Source organism: Coregonus clupeaformis, chromosome 8 (assembly GCF_020615455.1).
Source record: "Coregonus clupeaformis isolate EN_2021a chromosome 8, ASM2061545v1, whole genome shotgun sequence".
Classification (NCBI taxonomy): Eukaryota; Metazoa; Chordata; class Actinopteri; order Salmoniformes; family Salmonidae; genus Coregonus; species Coregonus clupeaformis.
In genome coordinates this window covers 47,464,169-47,479,825 of record NC_059199.1, presented here as the reverse complement: position 1 = coordinate 47,479,825, position 15,657 = coordinate 47,464,169, and the positions used below count along the sequence as shown (strand labels likewise).

Genomic DNA, 15,657 nt, shown 5'->3' with positions numbered 1-15,657 from the left:
AATTCCAGTGTAATAAAGTGCATTTTACATTTGTAGTAAACATTTAGACAGATCTCCCATCCTTACACTGTTTCGTATCTCCTTTGTAATAAAGCATTACTTATGATCTATTAAGCTGCTAGAGATGCTGGAGTCCTCAGGTTAGTATGGCATTTATGGTGATATGAAAACCCTGTCCACTGGAACAAATTAGATTGATTGATCATGAGTTTTTAATGAAGTGTGGCTTTTTGTGTGCATGTAGAAGCTTACACAACATGCTAGAGCTACTTATTCTTTGAAGAAAAAGTCCCATTTGTAGCGCCTTAAACCTTGGTAGAATATAAACTCTTCACTTATAATAGTGCTAACATTATGAGAATGGAGGGTCCAATATAGAGCAGCCAGTAGGATATTTTTGATACCCTACATTTAAACGAAATGGTGAATAAAACTTCATAGAATAGATTAACTCAGCACAACCTAATATTATCCCTGACATGAGTAAGGCCATTGCGAGATTAAAGGATCAAATCAATTGGGTTATCATAGTGTATAAGTCTTAATTTCAGTCTGGAAATATTTATATAATCTACGCTTAGCCTTGGACATCTGAATAACCGCAATATTGTGGTTTGTTGTAATTGTGATGATTTTTGGACTAAGGAAAATAATGTCTATCATACACAGAAGAGTAAAGTTTTGCAACTTTATGTCATGATTTCCAACTTTCATAGCAATAAAATATACCCATAACATAACTCAGAAAAACCTAAGTCTAATGAAAATAATATTTTGCATCAGACCTTAAAAAGATTTAAAAAAATATATACGTATATTCACACTAAAACGACACTAAGCCAACCACATATCAATATAGGGATCATATAAGAGTAATATGAGGTAATTTCAAATATTAAGATTAAGTGGATAAACTGTTCACTTGTTATTATTGCGTTATAGCTTGGTAGTGAGAATCAGGGGATGCATCTGTCCCTTTAAGAACGACTGGTCTAGGGTGGCGCTTTCCTCCGCAAGGGCTTCTTGATATTAATAGTGTTGGTGTCTTGAAACTGACGTAATGCTTGGAGTCTGAGGTCCTGTCAAGCGATAACATTTCTGATAAAGAACTGAGATCACTGCAAACTAACCCTCCTTTTCCATCCAGACTCGGGCGTTTTAAATATTATACACAGTCACCCTGATTCCACTTGCACAGGCGAGATTCGAAATCTTATATCCCCTCTAACAAAAAAAGAAATAGTAGGCTACCCCGAGATCAACAAACAAACAGCACAAAGACGGTTCATGGCTTACGCCAAAGCTCCACCATCTTTCAGACTGCAAAGACTATTGCAATTTAATCAACAGGTAAGGACAAAGCGAATCAATGCACGTTACGAGTACGGAGGCGAACAATGTGAAATTACAGTAGTTCCAGAATGCGGATCGCTTTTAGAGAATGTTATGTAAGAACTAAGGGATTTCGTGAATCAGTTGTGAGCTACTTTGCTGTAAAAAAAAAAAAAACAGCAGGGCTTCTCGGATTTCACATGGCATTTAGGTTTTGTTGGGTCAAACGCGTGAGAAATTGAATTGGGCTACTTGGTAGAAGCAGTAGCCGTAATAGAGGGTGTAAATATTGAGACAAGGGAGAATAACATGAGTTCCGATCAGTAGGTTTGTGGCTTACTTTTTCCTTCCAATTTCATTGATTAATTAGATTTCAGATGTTTTAGCATTCGTTTAATTATTGTAAAGGCGCGACGCATTCTAGATAGGTGTTGGAGACAGAATAGAGTTATCGTCTTCAGAATATCTGTGATCTAAGTCACACAAACACACTGATAAGATGAGGATTTTATTTGGCGCATCGCGTGTTTCTGTTTTCATTGTTCGTATTAGAGCGCATGGTACAGATTATGTTAAATTACAATGTAATTTATTCGGCTTCTGAAACCTTGTATCTATTTTGAAGTGTATTGTGAAGTTTAATGATTCATTCATGTCGATAACTGAATTAAGTTTTCCACTCAACTTATAAAACTTTCCGTAAACTGTGATGTTCCTCAAAGATAAGAGAATGCGTAGGCATGGCAACACACTTGGGTCTGGAGAATATTTCAACTAAGTACAATGAAGCACAGTTTGTTAAAATGCACATCCAAAAGATTTCACCAGTAGCCTATTTTCTCAACTTTCCACATTTTATTCGTAACCGTTCGAGTTCTAAGTTTTGGTTTTTAGAATGTTCAAGTCATGTTGTAACTTTGTTACAAAACAAGAAATGTAACAAAGTGCTGGTAACTTTATCAATGACCAATCACTTGTTCAGTCCTCCTAAAATGTAAAAAAAAAAGTGAGTAATTTCTCAAAAGTCTTAAATATTATTTTCCATGTGGAGGGGATTAGGCTATATCTCAAAGGAGATGGCAAAGAGGTGCAATGTGTGTGTGTCTGTGGAGATTCAGAAAGTTTAGAGCAGTATGACTGGGCATCCTGATGAAGCAGTTCACTTTGCAGAAACTCAACATAGCTTTTCATTATGTTTTGTTACAAGTGTTATAAAGATAATATAATTCTGCCTTATTACTTATACCTGCTCCATTGCTTTTATGAGGAGGTGAGATATTTTGGTCAGCTACTCTACTCATGGCGTAAAGGGCTACTTTCAGAGGCATGTACAGCTGTGTTACTGGTTGTGTAAAAAAAGTTTCATACTCTCAGTGTGTATGAGCTTGATAGTTACATTATAACCATGTACATTGTTGCAAATAACCCCCTAAAGGTCTAGACTTTTTCAAAAGCATAACGTTTAACATTTAGACTATGTTTCTGTCTATCTAAACTTACTATTTTTCAGTTGGTAAGATCATCTATGAGCACAACTCTAAATCACCAGATTTTCAACTTCACTTAGGCTCTTGTTTGTAGTTACATTGTTATGACACAAAATTCCCCTGTTGGTTCCAGTAGAGGACTCATACTCTTTCCTGTAAACTGTGAAACAAACCTTCCTACACGCCAACATGGGTCTGGAAATGATACACCTTCTGTCTATGAAAGCCCTCTTTCTTGTCAGTGAAAGTTTGTTAATGATGTGGCCAAAGCAAATAAATGCTTTTCATCATTCAGAGGGGAGAGAGGTTAAGCTAAAACATAGTCTCAACAACAGTCTCACTGTTTAACAATAGTTTAGTTATTTGTCCACCTGTCTTATAGACCAATTATTTCTGCCTTAATAGTGTTAACACACACATGCATAAATAGTATTTATTACAAATAATATGCATCAAAACGTCTGGTCGCAAAAATCCATTTCTCAAAGTAAACTTTGTCCTCACTGTAGCCTAGTATGTATTAAATCTGACACGTGAAGCACTTGGTAAACCGTTAATTAATTAGGTTTACACTGTACAATGTTTTGTCACAAAAATCAATTTGATGTAAGCAGCCACTCTAGCATAATTTTCTAAGAAGATTTTTATTTAGCTTTTATTAGAGGATTATGGAAAATAAAATGACTTATCATGATTATCCTGTTGTACTCTATACAGGGAGGGCTTCTTTCAAAAGTGAGAGAAAGATCCACATTGTTAGTTTGATAAGAGCTGTTTGAAGTGACTGCTGAATTGTGCTAGGTATATTTGAAATGTAAATGGCTTCCCATCTGTGAGTTCTTTGGAGGGGGGTATGCAATAGATCAACTCTTGTATAGTTAGGAACTTTACGGCTGACAGATGAATTTGGGTTTCGTTGGTATGAGAAAGCAACAGTGGGGGGTTTGCATTTGTTATACATGGCTTTAGAGTTTGCACAACTACTTTTAGGGCGATTTTTTCAAATCACTGTGAGGCCAGCCTCTCACTTTGCGGTGTGTCTTTGTACCAGATTCCCCATGTAGGTGCTGCTTAATAATGAATTATTAATGAAAAAGTACATCTTTTGAGGCCTCATGAAAGAAAAAAAAGTTATGTATAATATAAAAACTGGTTATGTCTTGAATCCTAAAGGACATGAGAAACCAAGAGCAGATACAAACTGTGCATGGCTCCCTGTAAAATTGTAGACATTGAAGATGACAATGTAATATGACACGTAGGCTATTACAGAAATTAGGTACAATTGTGATACATTTATTGATGAAGATTTAGATTTGTTTTGTCGACCCAGGAATCCTTCATTGCCATTCAGCAAGGTTTCTGCTTTTTCTGGAGGCGGTTGTATCTCAATGAAAACATATTGAAACTAAAAATCAGACATACTGTATAACATCTGTATAGTCATTTTTGACCTTTGAATAGGTTGTGTAGGTTACTCCCCTTATGTCCATGCACTTAAATAAAGGAAACATAGATTGTCGATGAATAAAGGCCTACTCACATATATGCCTATGGAACACAACGGCCTTCTGTCTCTTTAACCCTAAAAGTGCTAACAAAGGTCAATTTTGTTATAATTTCGAAACCCTTTTAAAAATTTAAACCATTTACTTGTGTTAGAAAAGGTTAATAAGATAAAAAAGTGTTACTGCTTGACAGACAGTGGCTCTTTGGAATCATTACTAATTTGGTGCTTTTAAGCTAAAAATATGTTGCTGCTTTTAGGGTTAAAAACGTTTTAATGCTTTTGCAAGTGGCTAGACACCTTCCCTGGTGGTTTGATACATGCAACCAGGAGAAGCAGGAAACTTTCGATTTTCTTAAACCATCTGATGTAATTCTAAAGTTTACTTAGAGAGGACAGACAGCAGTAATTGGTAGCCTTAAAAACGTTTAATAACGCCTTAGATTCACCCTGGCAAGCAAATAGTTTGTTTTCCAGATTTGTGGGAAAATTGAACCAGGGTAGGAGTATGTGTAAGCAATAGTTGTTGATACAGCTACCTTTTCTCATTTTATTTGTTTTAAAAAGTCCTTCCCACTGTCAGTTGCTGATCCAAGACGTGACAGTTCATGTTTTTCACACAACCGTTGTATTTAACAGATTTATTTTCTCCAAATTCCATATATTCTGAACAACAACCTCTTAAAAGACTAGAAAGTAGGGTTTGTTCTATAGGCTAATAGGGCTCTTCGATGTGTTCACATGTTAACGCAAGTCAGTATTTTAGCTACAGATAAAGGTTTCCCCAATGGAAAAGCTCTTCAATGTGCCCTCTCCAGCCATATGGATGGGGGTGGCTTGTACTTACCTGGCTACCCATCCACATGGCTCTGGCCAACTTACATTTCTTCTCCACCATGAGTCTGGATTTGCCAATCAACTAATTATCAAAGTTTTGATGATTTGAATCAGCTGTGTAGTGTTAGGGCAAAAACCAAAACGTGCACCCCTTGGGGTCCCGAGGACCCAGTTTGGGAAATGCAGGGTTAAGGTTAGGGTGAGGGTTAGATAAGGGTTATGGTTAAGGTTAGAGTAAGGGTAGGAGCTAAGGTTAGGGTTTAGGGTAGGGACGTCCCAAGGATCCCAGATAGCAATTAACCAATTTTGAAGTCACACAAACGACTTCTAGGATGGCAGTTTCAGACTGAATTTATGTAGTGATCGATAGAGCAGCAGAATTAAATTCAGGGTGAGTTGTCAGGCAAGGCTTGCACTGGGCTCTGTATGCAGCAGTGGCTTGAGGTGTGGTTTACGAAGGTGTAATGATGTAGGCCTAGACACTTTCTGTTTTATATTAGGGATAAATCAAGAGTCCTGCTATCTGTGTTGGGTAGACATTTCTTATAGGTTTAGGTCAGGAATTTCCCTTTATTTGCCCCAGCCACACAAGGACCCTCACCTCTTTTCTAAACTATACTTAGAAAGAGAGTGTGTGTCTATTTAGTGTGTCTTAGGATTTCCATAGCACACATTGGGGCTAGCCAGCGTAGAAATCCCCTACTCATCACCCAGAGACAGATATACCCATTGATTAGGAGCAGAGTCTGCTAAAAACGTGGTCCGCTCCCTCTCCTCTCTGGAACACTGACAAGTCAGTTTTGCCTCTCAGTTCATGATGTGTTAGCACGTTTCTAAGTGTCTGTCTATCAGTGTGTGTTCTGTCTTTCCTCCATTATTATTCAGTGTTTTTCCTTCTTCTCTCATTGTGGTTTAGTGTTCCTCTCTGCGTCTGTGTGGTCTAGGGCGGCTGTAGTGGGCATAGGCCATTACATTGTCTCAGACAGGTTGGACAGGATGACTCGTCGAGAAGAGGGGGGAAAATAGTGTTCCTCGAGAATGTTTGTTTTCCTGTTTCCAATTTGGATTGCCAGAGGGCCTGTCGTCCCGTTAGAGCTCCTATTCATTCATGAGGCCGACAGACTGGCAGTTTGATGATGCCTGCTGCTTGCTGCTTACACGGCACAGGACTGACTCTGATTTGTAATGACCACGTTGTTAATTGTGTTTTTACTGATCATTGTTCTTTCTCTCGAAATCACATGTAATGCAAGATGTCGGTCAGTACGATCTTCCTAACTTTTATAACTTTTTAACTTGTTTAAACTTCCAAGCTTTAAAAAAAATTATAAATACTTTTGAGGTCTACTTGCATGTTTGATGTGTATTTGTGGGATACATTTTTAGATACATGCAGGCTTTAAATAATATATGGTGTTGATTTAGCTTGTTTGTGCTTCCTTGATTTTTACATGTGTTTTCCTTTGTTTTGAACGGTGTGTGATTGCAGAGAGAGAAGCATTGTGACGTCTGCTGCGCTGGAACCCAGGACTGCTATTACCTGTCATCTCCTCTGAAGACACAGGTGGAAGAAGAGAGCAACCTTTAGGAGTCTGAGAAAGACCCTGCCAACAACAACAGCAACAACAATAACAACAGCAAGACCAAAGAAAAAACAATGGAATAAATGCATATCCGGCATGGACGTGGAATAAAGGATACCTCAGTCAAAAACCAGGGCAAGGACTCTGGATGTTGTTCCTACTCTGATATCTGGCTCCCTGTGGAATCTGTGCTGATAATGCGCTAACCCAATGCTCGGCAGAGGTATGTATGCTCTCTATTGTTCTAGGTCCTGCTATCTGTGGCTTGAATAATACATCGATTAGGCTTAGAAATATTGTGAATGGCGTTTTATTTTCACGTAACTTGAAATCGTGGCAAGTTAGAGGAGGCCCAAAGTGAATGGGCCCAAAATGTTTAGGATTGTGATGTTGTATTTTAATCATTTCGGAAACGGAGTCCCAGGCAGGATTCTCAAAATATGTTTTATAGTACTGTAGCATGATCCTCATTGTAGTGGAGTTGTATTGTTCGGCTCTTTCATTTTAAACAGTTTTATGTTCTTAGCTGTGGTATATTCCAGCATTTTGATCTGGTGTTGAAGTCACTACCATTTGTATTATTTTAGCTTATTATGTGGAATGTTGTCTATTTTGACTTTATATTGTCTATATGGACTTAATGTTGTCTATATGGACTTAATGTTGTCTATTTTGACTTTATATTGTCTATATGGACTTAATGTTGTCTATTTTGACTTAATGTTGTCTATATATTGACATAATGTTGTCTATATATTGACTTAATGTTGTCTATATTGACTTAATATTTGGACCATCACTGTTTTTCTCCATGGGCCACACACATGCTCATGGTTCCCCAGTCGTCTAACGTTCTCCGTTCACTCTGCTCTTGTCTATATGGTTCAGCTGATTGTTTTTCAGCTGATTGTTTGTATCGTCATGATCTCATCCTTTACTAAATGTTCCAGGAGGTTGTTGCTACAGTATAAAGTAGATTTCTACAGTGTTGTTATAGCTTACTCATACCTAACATGTATTCATACTAAGAAACAAAGTTCAGGTTATTTTGCAGGGTAGGTTGGAGAAAGTTACTGGCAGTACATATAGATAACAGTATTTCATGGAATTGACAGATGAAACAGGACTCATACCTTAAGGTAATTTCACATACTTAGACACAAAGTTTCATGTTATTTTGATGTGTAGGTTGGATATATTTTCTGGCAGTATATAGCCTATAACAATAGTTAATGGTATTGACTGATGAAACATGAGTGCTGCTTTGCCTTTGCCGTGAACCAGCAGAGGAAGAATTCATTATGGAGATGAGCCTAATTAGATGTGAACCAACACCTTTCATTTTTCTTAACAGCTCAATTTGTCTTGCATTCAACAGTGTGTCCTTGTGCCTGTCATTAGCCAATGCTTGCATTGCCATCGAATGGCACCTTATCACTCTTGATAAGTATACTACAGTATGGCAACATTTACGGTAATTGTTCAATAATTACAGTCTTTGGTTTTTGTCGCAAGAAATACTCAGCCATTTAGGCTGTTTATTTCCAAATCAAGTATTATGTTATTTTCTGTGCATTGCACTATTGTACTCGCAGACATTAGTCTTAAGAGTAATAATGCAAAAGCAATGAGCGTAGAAATCCAATAATCTCATTAAGTTTGGAAAGTGAACACATAGTTGAGGGTTTGGCCTTCTGAACAGTGGCTGAACCTAAATGGCGTATCTCAAAAAGTGTGCCATAGTAGAAAATTCTCTCTCTGTCTGGATACGCATATCAAACAGGTGAAAATGAGTAGCTATTACGATACATTTTCTTTGTTAACTCTGCAGAAACGCTGCACAAAGGTTTTCTCATGACGGTCTTGCTATTTCAGCAGATTTGTTTAATGTTTAACATATGCTATCTGTTCCATACAGACTACTCAAAACTGAAAATCTGTCTGTACTTGAGAAACACCATTACCTCTGTTACAGGAGCCAGTGTTATAATGCGCTTAGGTCAAAGCTTTCACTTGGTGCTGGGAGGTAGGGAGTGTGTTTTATAGAGACAGCTGAGCTATTGTTAACAACCAATGAAACATGCATTAATTTGATCCATGTATTTCGAGTTTCATTCTCATACTAAACTCAGCCATAGAAACATAGGCCCAAAGAAATTACAGTTAGCCTATTTTGAATACTTATTTACATTTTATTGACACGAACTATACAAACCCATCCTACTCGTACCTTGGTAAATGTTTGTATAAAGTGATTGGTTTGTAGCTCATTTAGTCTGGCATTGCGCTTGCAACGCCAGGATAGTGGGTTCGATTCCCGGGACCATCCGCAAAATGAATGCACTGTAAGTCGCTTAGGATAAAGGCATCTGCTACATGTCTTCAATTATATTATTATAATATTGCATCTAGATGTATGTCTAATATACGTTACCTAAATGTGGGACATCAGGTGTGGGGGAGTTGGATAGAGGATGTTGTTTGACAGGTCATCTAAGCCCATTCAGAGTGCTGAGTGTGAAGTCATCATCCAGATAAATGTCTGAGCTGAGGCCTGTTACTTTTTAGATATACAAGTACAGATAGTGATATGTTTTAGTAGGCTAATCATTTTTGTAATTTTATTTTTAGGGGGTAGATCAGCTTTAATATTGCAGATAGATTGTAGCTTCCATCAATGTAATTGTCTGCATCATTTCCAATCCCCCATATATTATATATTTATTTGGTAAATATATATATATATATTTATATATTAGTAGGCTAATCATTATATATATATAATATATGCCATTTAGCAGACGCTTTTATCCAAGGCGACCTACAGTCATGTGTGTAAACATTTGAAGTATTATATGATATTAATGTTATATTAATTACACGAATACTGACTGAAGTTTTACATGACCAATAGTGTGAATACCCTACCACGCTCCTTAACCAGACTCATTTTATTTGGAGCTATTCTGGACTCACACAGACAAAAGTTTCATATAAAGAAGATACGCCCTTAACTTGAGAAATGAGCTGTTGTTTTAACTTATTCGCCCCTTTTCTGATAACAGTTTTGTTGGAGCTAAGCAGAAATACTAGGCTCATTAAATGCAGCCTTGATTTTTGTAATCCTTGTGAATTATATAAAGAAAATAGTGAGTCGTCAGTGCAATGCTTCAACAGGAACAAGCCTCAGTGATATATGGTGTGCCAACGTGGTTGAAGGACGCGCTGTGTGAAATAATTCTATAAGTGCTTATTTAAAAGTCTAAAGACGAGAACGTTTTTCATGGTTTTCCAGTGTCTGTATAGATATTTGCTACTCTATGGCACAGCGGGCCGGGTGTTTTCAGGCCATGTCAGCCAGTTACTGTAGCTCTCTCATGTCCACAGCTTTCTCTTCAACCTAAAGTATATGGTGCCCCATTTCAATCCATTTGTCCTTCAAGTAATACAAACATAATGTTAGGTATAGTCTTTTTTCTACACAGTGCAAGGTAACTGAGCTCTGAATGTCCATTGTTCTTGTTTCAAGGCGTACTGTCTTTTTGACCGCCTCTGTCACAGAACAGGATGGAAATCATACCTGTGTAACTTGGAACATGTAGTGCATCAAAAAGATGCTTATCATTACGCAGAGCAAGATAATGATCTCTTTGATTGCTGAGTAGAATTGAAACTCTGGTCGGCCGTCTTTTTCGCTCTGTCACTTCGCAGCGGTGTCTAACATTACCAAGTGAGGTAATTATGATCTGCAGCAAGAACACTGACTTGTACCCCACATGAGGTTGTGGTTGAAATTAGGTCTTCTGAAAGAAAAGTGCCATTAGAGTTCTAGAAGGGTGGCGTGAACCTTCTCATTAAGGAAGGAAAGGTGGAACGCTGGTGGCTGATTACGCCGTCATCTACCCCTCATTCCTCTGCAACTTATTGCAATAACCCTGAACCCCACTGAACTAATCTAATTAGTTTGAGAACAAGAAATTATCCTGGATCATTTGCAGAATGCTAGACAAGGGAGCGATTCATTATTTTGTGGCGTTAAAAAATAAATGGTTAAGTGCAGGCCTGCCTGTTGTTTTTAGTGGATTATTTCCACAAGGCCTGCACCATATGGTGGTGGAAAAAAAGGCCCCAAAAGGGGCAAAGAAAAAGGGGGACGGGCTCTGCAATGAAGCTGCAAAAACAAAGCGTCTTGAGTCAAAACCCCTTAAATTAAAGGGTAATGTCAAATGCACCACACACTCAGAGGTTGATTATTTTAAAAGCCAAGCTGCATTAATCAACATCTTCATTATCATCTTTGGCAGCTTGAATAATGTTTTTTATTTGCCCCTTTTTTTTGCATCTAATTGCAGATACAAAAAAACCTGCCTTGACAAAATGGTACCGACCACATTGTTCACACATATGAGTCATCTGGTCAGGATCAGCCCAGGAACAGTATTGAGCCGCTGGTCCAGAACTCCAGACTGTACATTGTTGAGTAATTCTACGTTGCCAGGCTATTGGTGGGGCTCCATTTCAGGTTGCCAGGTGACAGAGATTGCATTCCTTCCTTGTTACAAGGTCCTCTTTCACATTCCATGACTACCCACTACCCATGATTCTCCAGGATCAGGCCGCCAAGGTGTCCCACTACTGGGGTGTCATGCGGTCAGTAGTAGACCGATGGGAAAATGTTACTTGTTAAATACTGACCTGGGGCAGTTGAATTTACGTGCGTCCCAACCCAAGGCTAGTCTCTTCACTCGCCAAAGCAATTAAGAACCGTAAACACTCTCTTTCCTGATGGGGTTGCTTCCCCAAACACTCCACCCTCACCCCCTTCTCTCCACAGAAAGGCCAATTTACAAATGTAGGTGTTGCCACAACATGGGGTAAGACGAGCATTAGGTTTGACTATACCCTACCTGGTTGAAAAGCCTTATTTATTTTGCTAATTGAAGGTTTAGAGGATATAAGCTATTCTGAGTCTGCTATGGCAGTCTACTGTATGTCTCTGGCTGCTAAACCAGAAGCAGTCTGAGTCCTCTCACTTTACATTAGTGGTTATTATCCAGCAGAAGAGTGTGTATCAGTCTGGAGTCTGAACTCTCCATTGTCGGCTGCTGTTTTCTCAGTGTGTTGTATCACTGTTACTGTCCTTGACAATGGGCCTCAGCTGTATTTAAGAGCATTATAGAACCCACAGGGAAGTCTCACAGACTTACATATACCTGAACCACATTAAACTAGAACTGACACCATTTGAACTACTTTGCAGAAATGAAACAAACAGATAATCATAAAATCGCTGTAAAATATCAAATTCGCAGTTTATGCTTCAAAACCAACTTTATAAAAGGTTTAAAAGATAGGTTATATTTGACTGAAAAATCCATTACGTAGAGGAAGGCATTGTTGGCAGAATTAAATGGATGCAGTCAATGCATGATTAATAGTCTAATACATTTTGCTATCAGGTTGTAAATCATAGCTAGTTCATTGTTTGCTGCCTCCAGCCATTCAGGGGATGAACTGTTTCAGTTTCACTGACCCAATATTTTTTGGGGGAAAATGAAAAAAAGGTCCAGAAGAACGCTACCCGCCCCAATGCATAGTGCCAATTGTAAAGTTTGATGGAGGAGGAATAATGGTCTGGGGCTGTTTTTCATGGTTCGGGCTAGGCCCCTTAGTTCCAGTGAAGGGAAATCTTAACGCTACAGCATACAATGACATTCTAGACGATTCTGTGCTTCCAACTTTGTGGCAACAGTTTGAGGAAGGCCCTTTCCTGTTTCAGCATGACAATGCCCCCATGCACAAAGTGAGGTCCATACCGAAATGGTTTGTCAAAATCAGTGTGGAAGAACTTTAATGGCCTGCACAGAGCCCTGACCTCAACCCTATCGAACACCTTTGGGATGAATTGGAACGTCGACTGCAAGCCAGGCCTAGTCGCCCAACATCAGAGCCCGACCTCACTAATGCTCTTGTGGCTGAATGGAAGCAAGTCCCTGCAGCAATGTTCCAACATGTAGTGGAAAGCCTTCCCAGAAGAGTGGAGGCTGTTATAGCAGCAAAGGGGGGGACCAACTCCATATTAATGACCATGATTTTGAAATGAGATGTTAGACGAGCAGGTATCCACATACTATTGGCCGTGTAGTATATGTGTTATATTTGTGTTGGTGATGGTTGTTGGCTTATCATCCTGATAAGGAGTTACAGTACAAAGCTTGATCGAACTTCATACGGAAACAAAAAAGTTACCAACTTTTATATTTGGATTATGAATACGACGACTGCACTTTATGTGTCGAGGCAGCTTTGTTCTCCTAATATAGAGCAGACCCTTTTAGTAGTTTACTATTGACTTTCTGTCTGGAGAGGAGACGGTCCCCTTGCCTCGACAGAAGCCATAGAGAAACCTCTAAGCCCCTCCTCCCTCTCTCCTTTCTCCCAGCCTGAACCCTGCTCTGGTTGCTGTCGGTTTCCTGTCATAAGAGACATACGTTTGGTAGCTCAACTCTTTATCTATCCCACACTCCACCCCCCTCTCCTCAGCCGTGGTACCGTCCCATAACTCTTCAGGCATTCCTGTGGACCAGACAGAGAGTGGGTCTGCAGCCACTCCACCAGGCCCACTCAGCACCTATTATGGTCAACGGGCCGGGGTCGCTGTCAGGCCCGCCGCCTTTTGATTCACTGTCCGCCCCAGATCTTCCTGCCTGCGCCTCTTTTCACCATGTTCTTAACTTCCCAGATAGGAGATAAAATATCCATAAACAGCACTTGAAAGAAAATGTAAATGTTTATAGACTTCCTGCGAGACTTATCTGATATTGTTCTTATTTATACGTCCAGGAGTTGACTAAAGGTTGCCTGGGACCAGCCAAAACTCAGCTAAAGCCCCTTTTAGTGCAGGGAGCCTGGGCTGTGGCAGTGGAGGCTGCGACGAAACGGAAGGTTTAAGTGGACAGTTGGCCCTGTAGACGAGGAGCAAGGCTGTCACTGGGGCTGGAAAGAATTCTGAGACAGTACAAGACATTCTCTTCTTCAAGTCCACCCCCAGCCTAATGCAACCCACCCTCAGCCTTAAATGACCAGCACACTCTCTTATCTCGATAAGTGTGGAGCTTTGTGGAACATGGCTGAGTTCAGTGTGTGTGTGTGCACTGTTCAGGGTGGGCTGCCTGGTGGTTTTTATCAGACTCTGATCTGCTTTTAAGGGAATTTGCTTACAGTGGAGTGTGAAGACGGTGCTGGCAGGACAGTGTCAGCGTTTGCTTTCCCCCAGCATACAGTGGTGAGAGAAGGTCTTCCCCCAGTACACAGAGCCCCTGGTGAGAGCAGGTCTTTCCCCCAGTACACAGAGCCCCTGGTGAGAGAAGGTCTTTCCCCCAGTACACAGAGCCCCTGGTGAGAGAAGGTCTTCCCCCAGTACACAGAGCCCCTGGTGAGAGAAGGTCTTTCCCCCAGTACACAGAGCCCCTGGTGAGAGAAGGTCTTCCCCCAGTACACAGAGCCCCTGGTGAGAGAAGGTCTTTCCCCCAGTACACAGAGCCCCTGGTGAGAGAAGGTCTTTCCCCCAGTACACAGAGCCCCTGGTGAGAGAAGGTCTTTCCCCCAGTACACAGAGCCCCTGGTGAGAGAAGGTCTTTCCCCCAGTACACAGAGCCCCTGGTGAGAGAAGGTCTTTCCCCCAGTACACAGAGCCCCTGGTGAGAGAAGGTCTTTCCCCCAGTACACAGAGCCCCTGGTGAGAGAAGGTCTTTCCCCCAGTACACAGAGCCCCTGGTGAGAGAAGGTATTTCCCCCAGTACACAGAGCCCCTGGTGAGAGAAGGTCTTTCCCCCAGTACACAGAGCCCCTGGTGAGAGAGCCCCTGGTGTGAGTAAAACAAAATAGTCCACCTATTTCTGTTTATTACGTCCACCACACCATTTCACATCCATCTCTCCCTCTTTGGACCTGAATAACACTTGAAGCCACTCAGCTAGGAGGATGGCAGCTAACTGCTGCATGGAGAGAGGCTTGGAGGAGGGCATCTAGGAGGAGACCAGCTAACTGCTGCATGGAGAGAGGCTGGGAGGAGGGCAGCTAGGAGGAGACCAGCTAACTGCTACATGGAGAGAGGCTGGGAGGAGGGCAGCTAGGAGGAGGGCAGCTAACTGCTACATGGAGAGAGGCTGGGAGGAGGGCAGCTAGGAGGAGGGCAGCTAACTGCTACATGGAGAGAGGCTGGGAGGAGGGCAGCTAGGAGGAGGGCAGCTAACTGCTGCATGGAGAGAGGCTGGGAGGAGGGCAGCTAGGAGGAGGGCAGCTAACTGCTGCATGGAGAGAGGCTGGGAGGAGGGCAGCTAGGAGGAGGGCAGCTAACTGCTGCATGGAGAGAGGCTGGGAGGAGGGCAGCTAGGAGGAGGGCAGCTAACTGCTTCATGGAGAGAGGCTGGGAGGAGGGCAGCTAGGAGGAGACCAGCTAACTGCTACATGGAGAGAGGCTGGGAGGAGGGCAGCTAGGAGGGGGGCAGCTAACTGCTGCATGGAGAGAGGCTGGGAGGGGGCCAGCTAACTGCTGCATGGAGAGAGGCTGGGAGGGGGGCAGCTAGGAGGAGGGCAGCTAACTGCTGCATGGAGAGAGGCTGGGAGGAGGGCAGCTAGGATGGGGGCAGCTAACTGCTGCATGGAGAGAGGCTGGGAGGAGGGCAGCTAGGATGGGGGCAGCTAACTGCTGCATGGAGAGAGGCAGCTAACTGCTGCATGGAGAGAGGCTGGGAGGGGGGCAGCTAGGATGGGGGCAGCTAACTGCTGCATGGAGAGAGGCTGGGAGGGGGGCAGCTAACTGCTGCATGGAGAGAGGCTGGGAGGGGGGCAGCTAACTGCTGCATGGAGAGAGGCTGGGAGGGGGGTAGCTCTTAAGAGCTCTATGTGT

General features: G+C 41.5%; 1 protein-coding gene across 1 annotated transcript in view; it reads left to right on the top strand.

Annotated features, from left to right (window-relative positions):
• The first annotated feature begins 1,077 nt into the window (after nt 1–1,077).
• LOC121571846 (zinc finger transcription factor Trps1-like) overlaps nt 1,078–15,657 on the top strand; it is a 158,914-nt gene continuing 144,334 nt past the window's right edge. The window contains exons 1-2 of the mRNA XM_041883586.2: nt 1,078–1,350; nt 6,653–6,969. Coding sequence (XP_041739520.2) covers nt 6,957–6,969 — 13 coding nt within the window. The 5' untranslated portion in view covers nt 1,078–1,350; nt 6,653–6,956. The remainder of the gene's footprint in view (nt 1,351–6,652; nt 6,970–15,657) is intronic.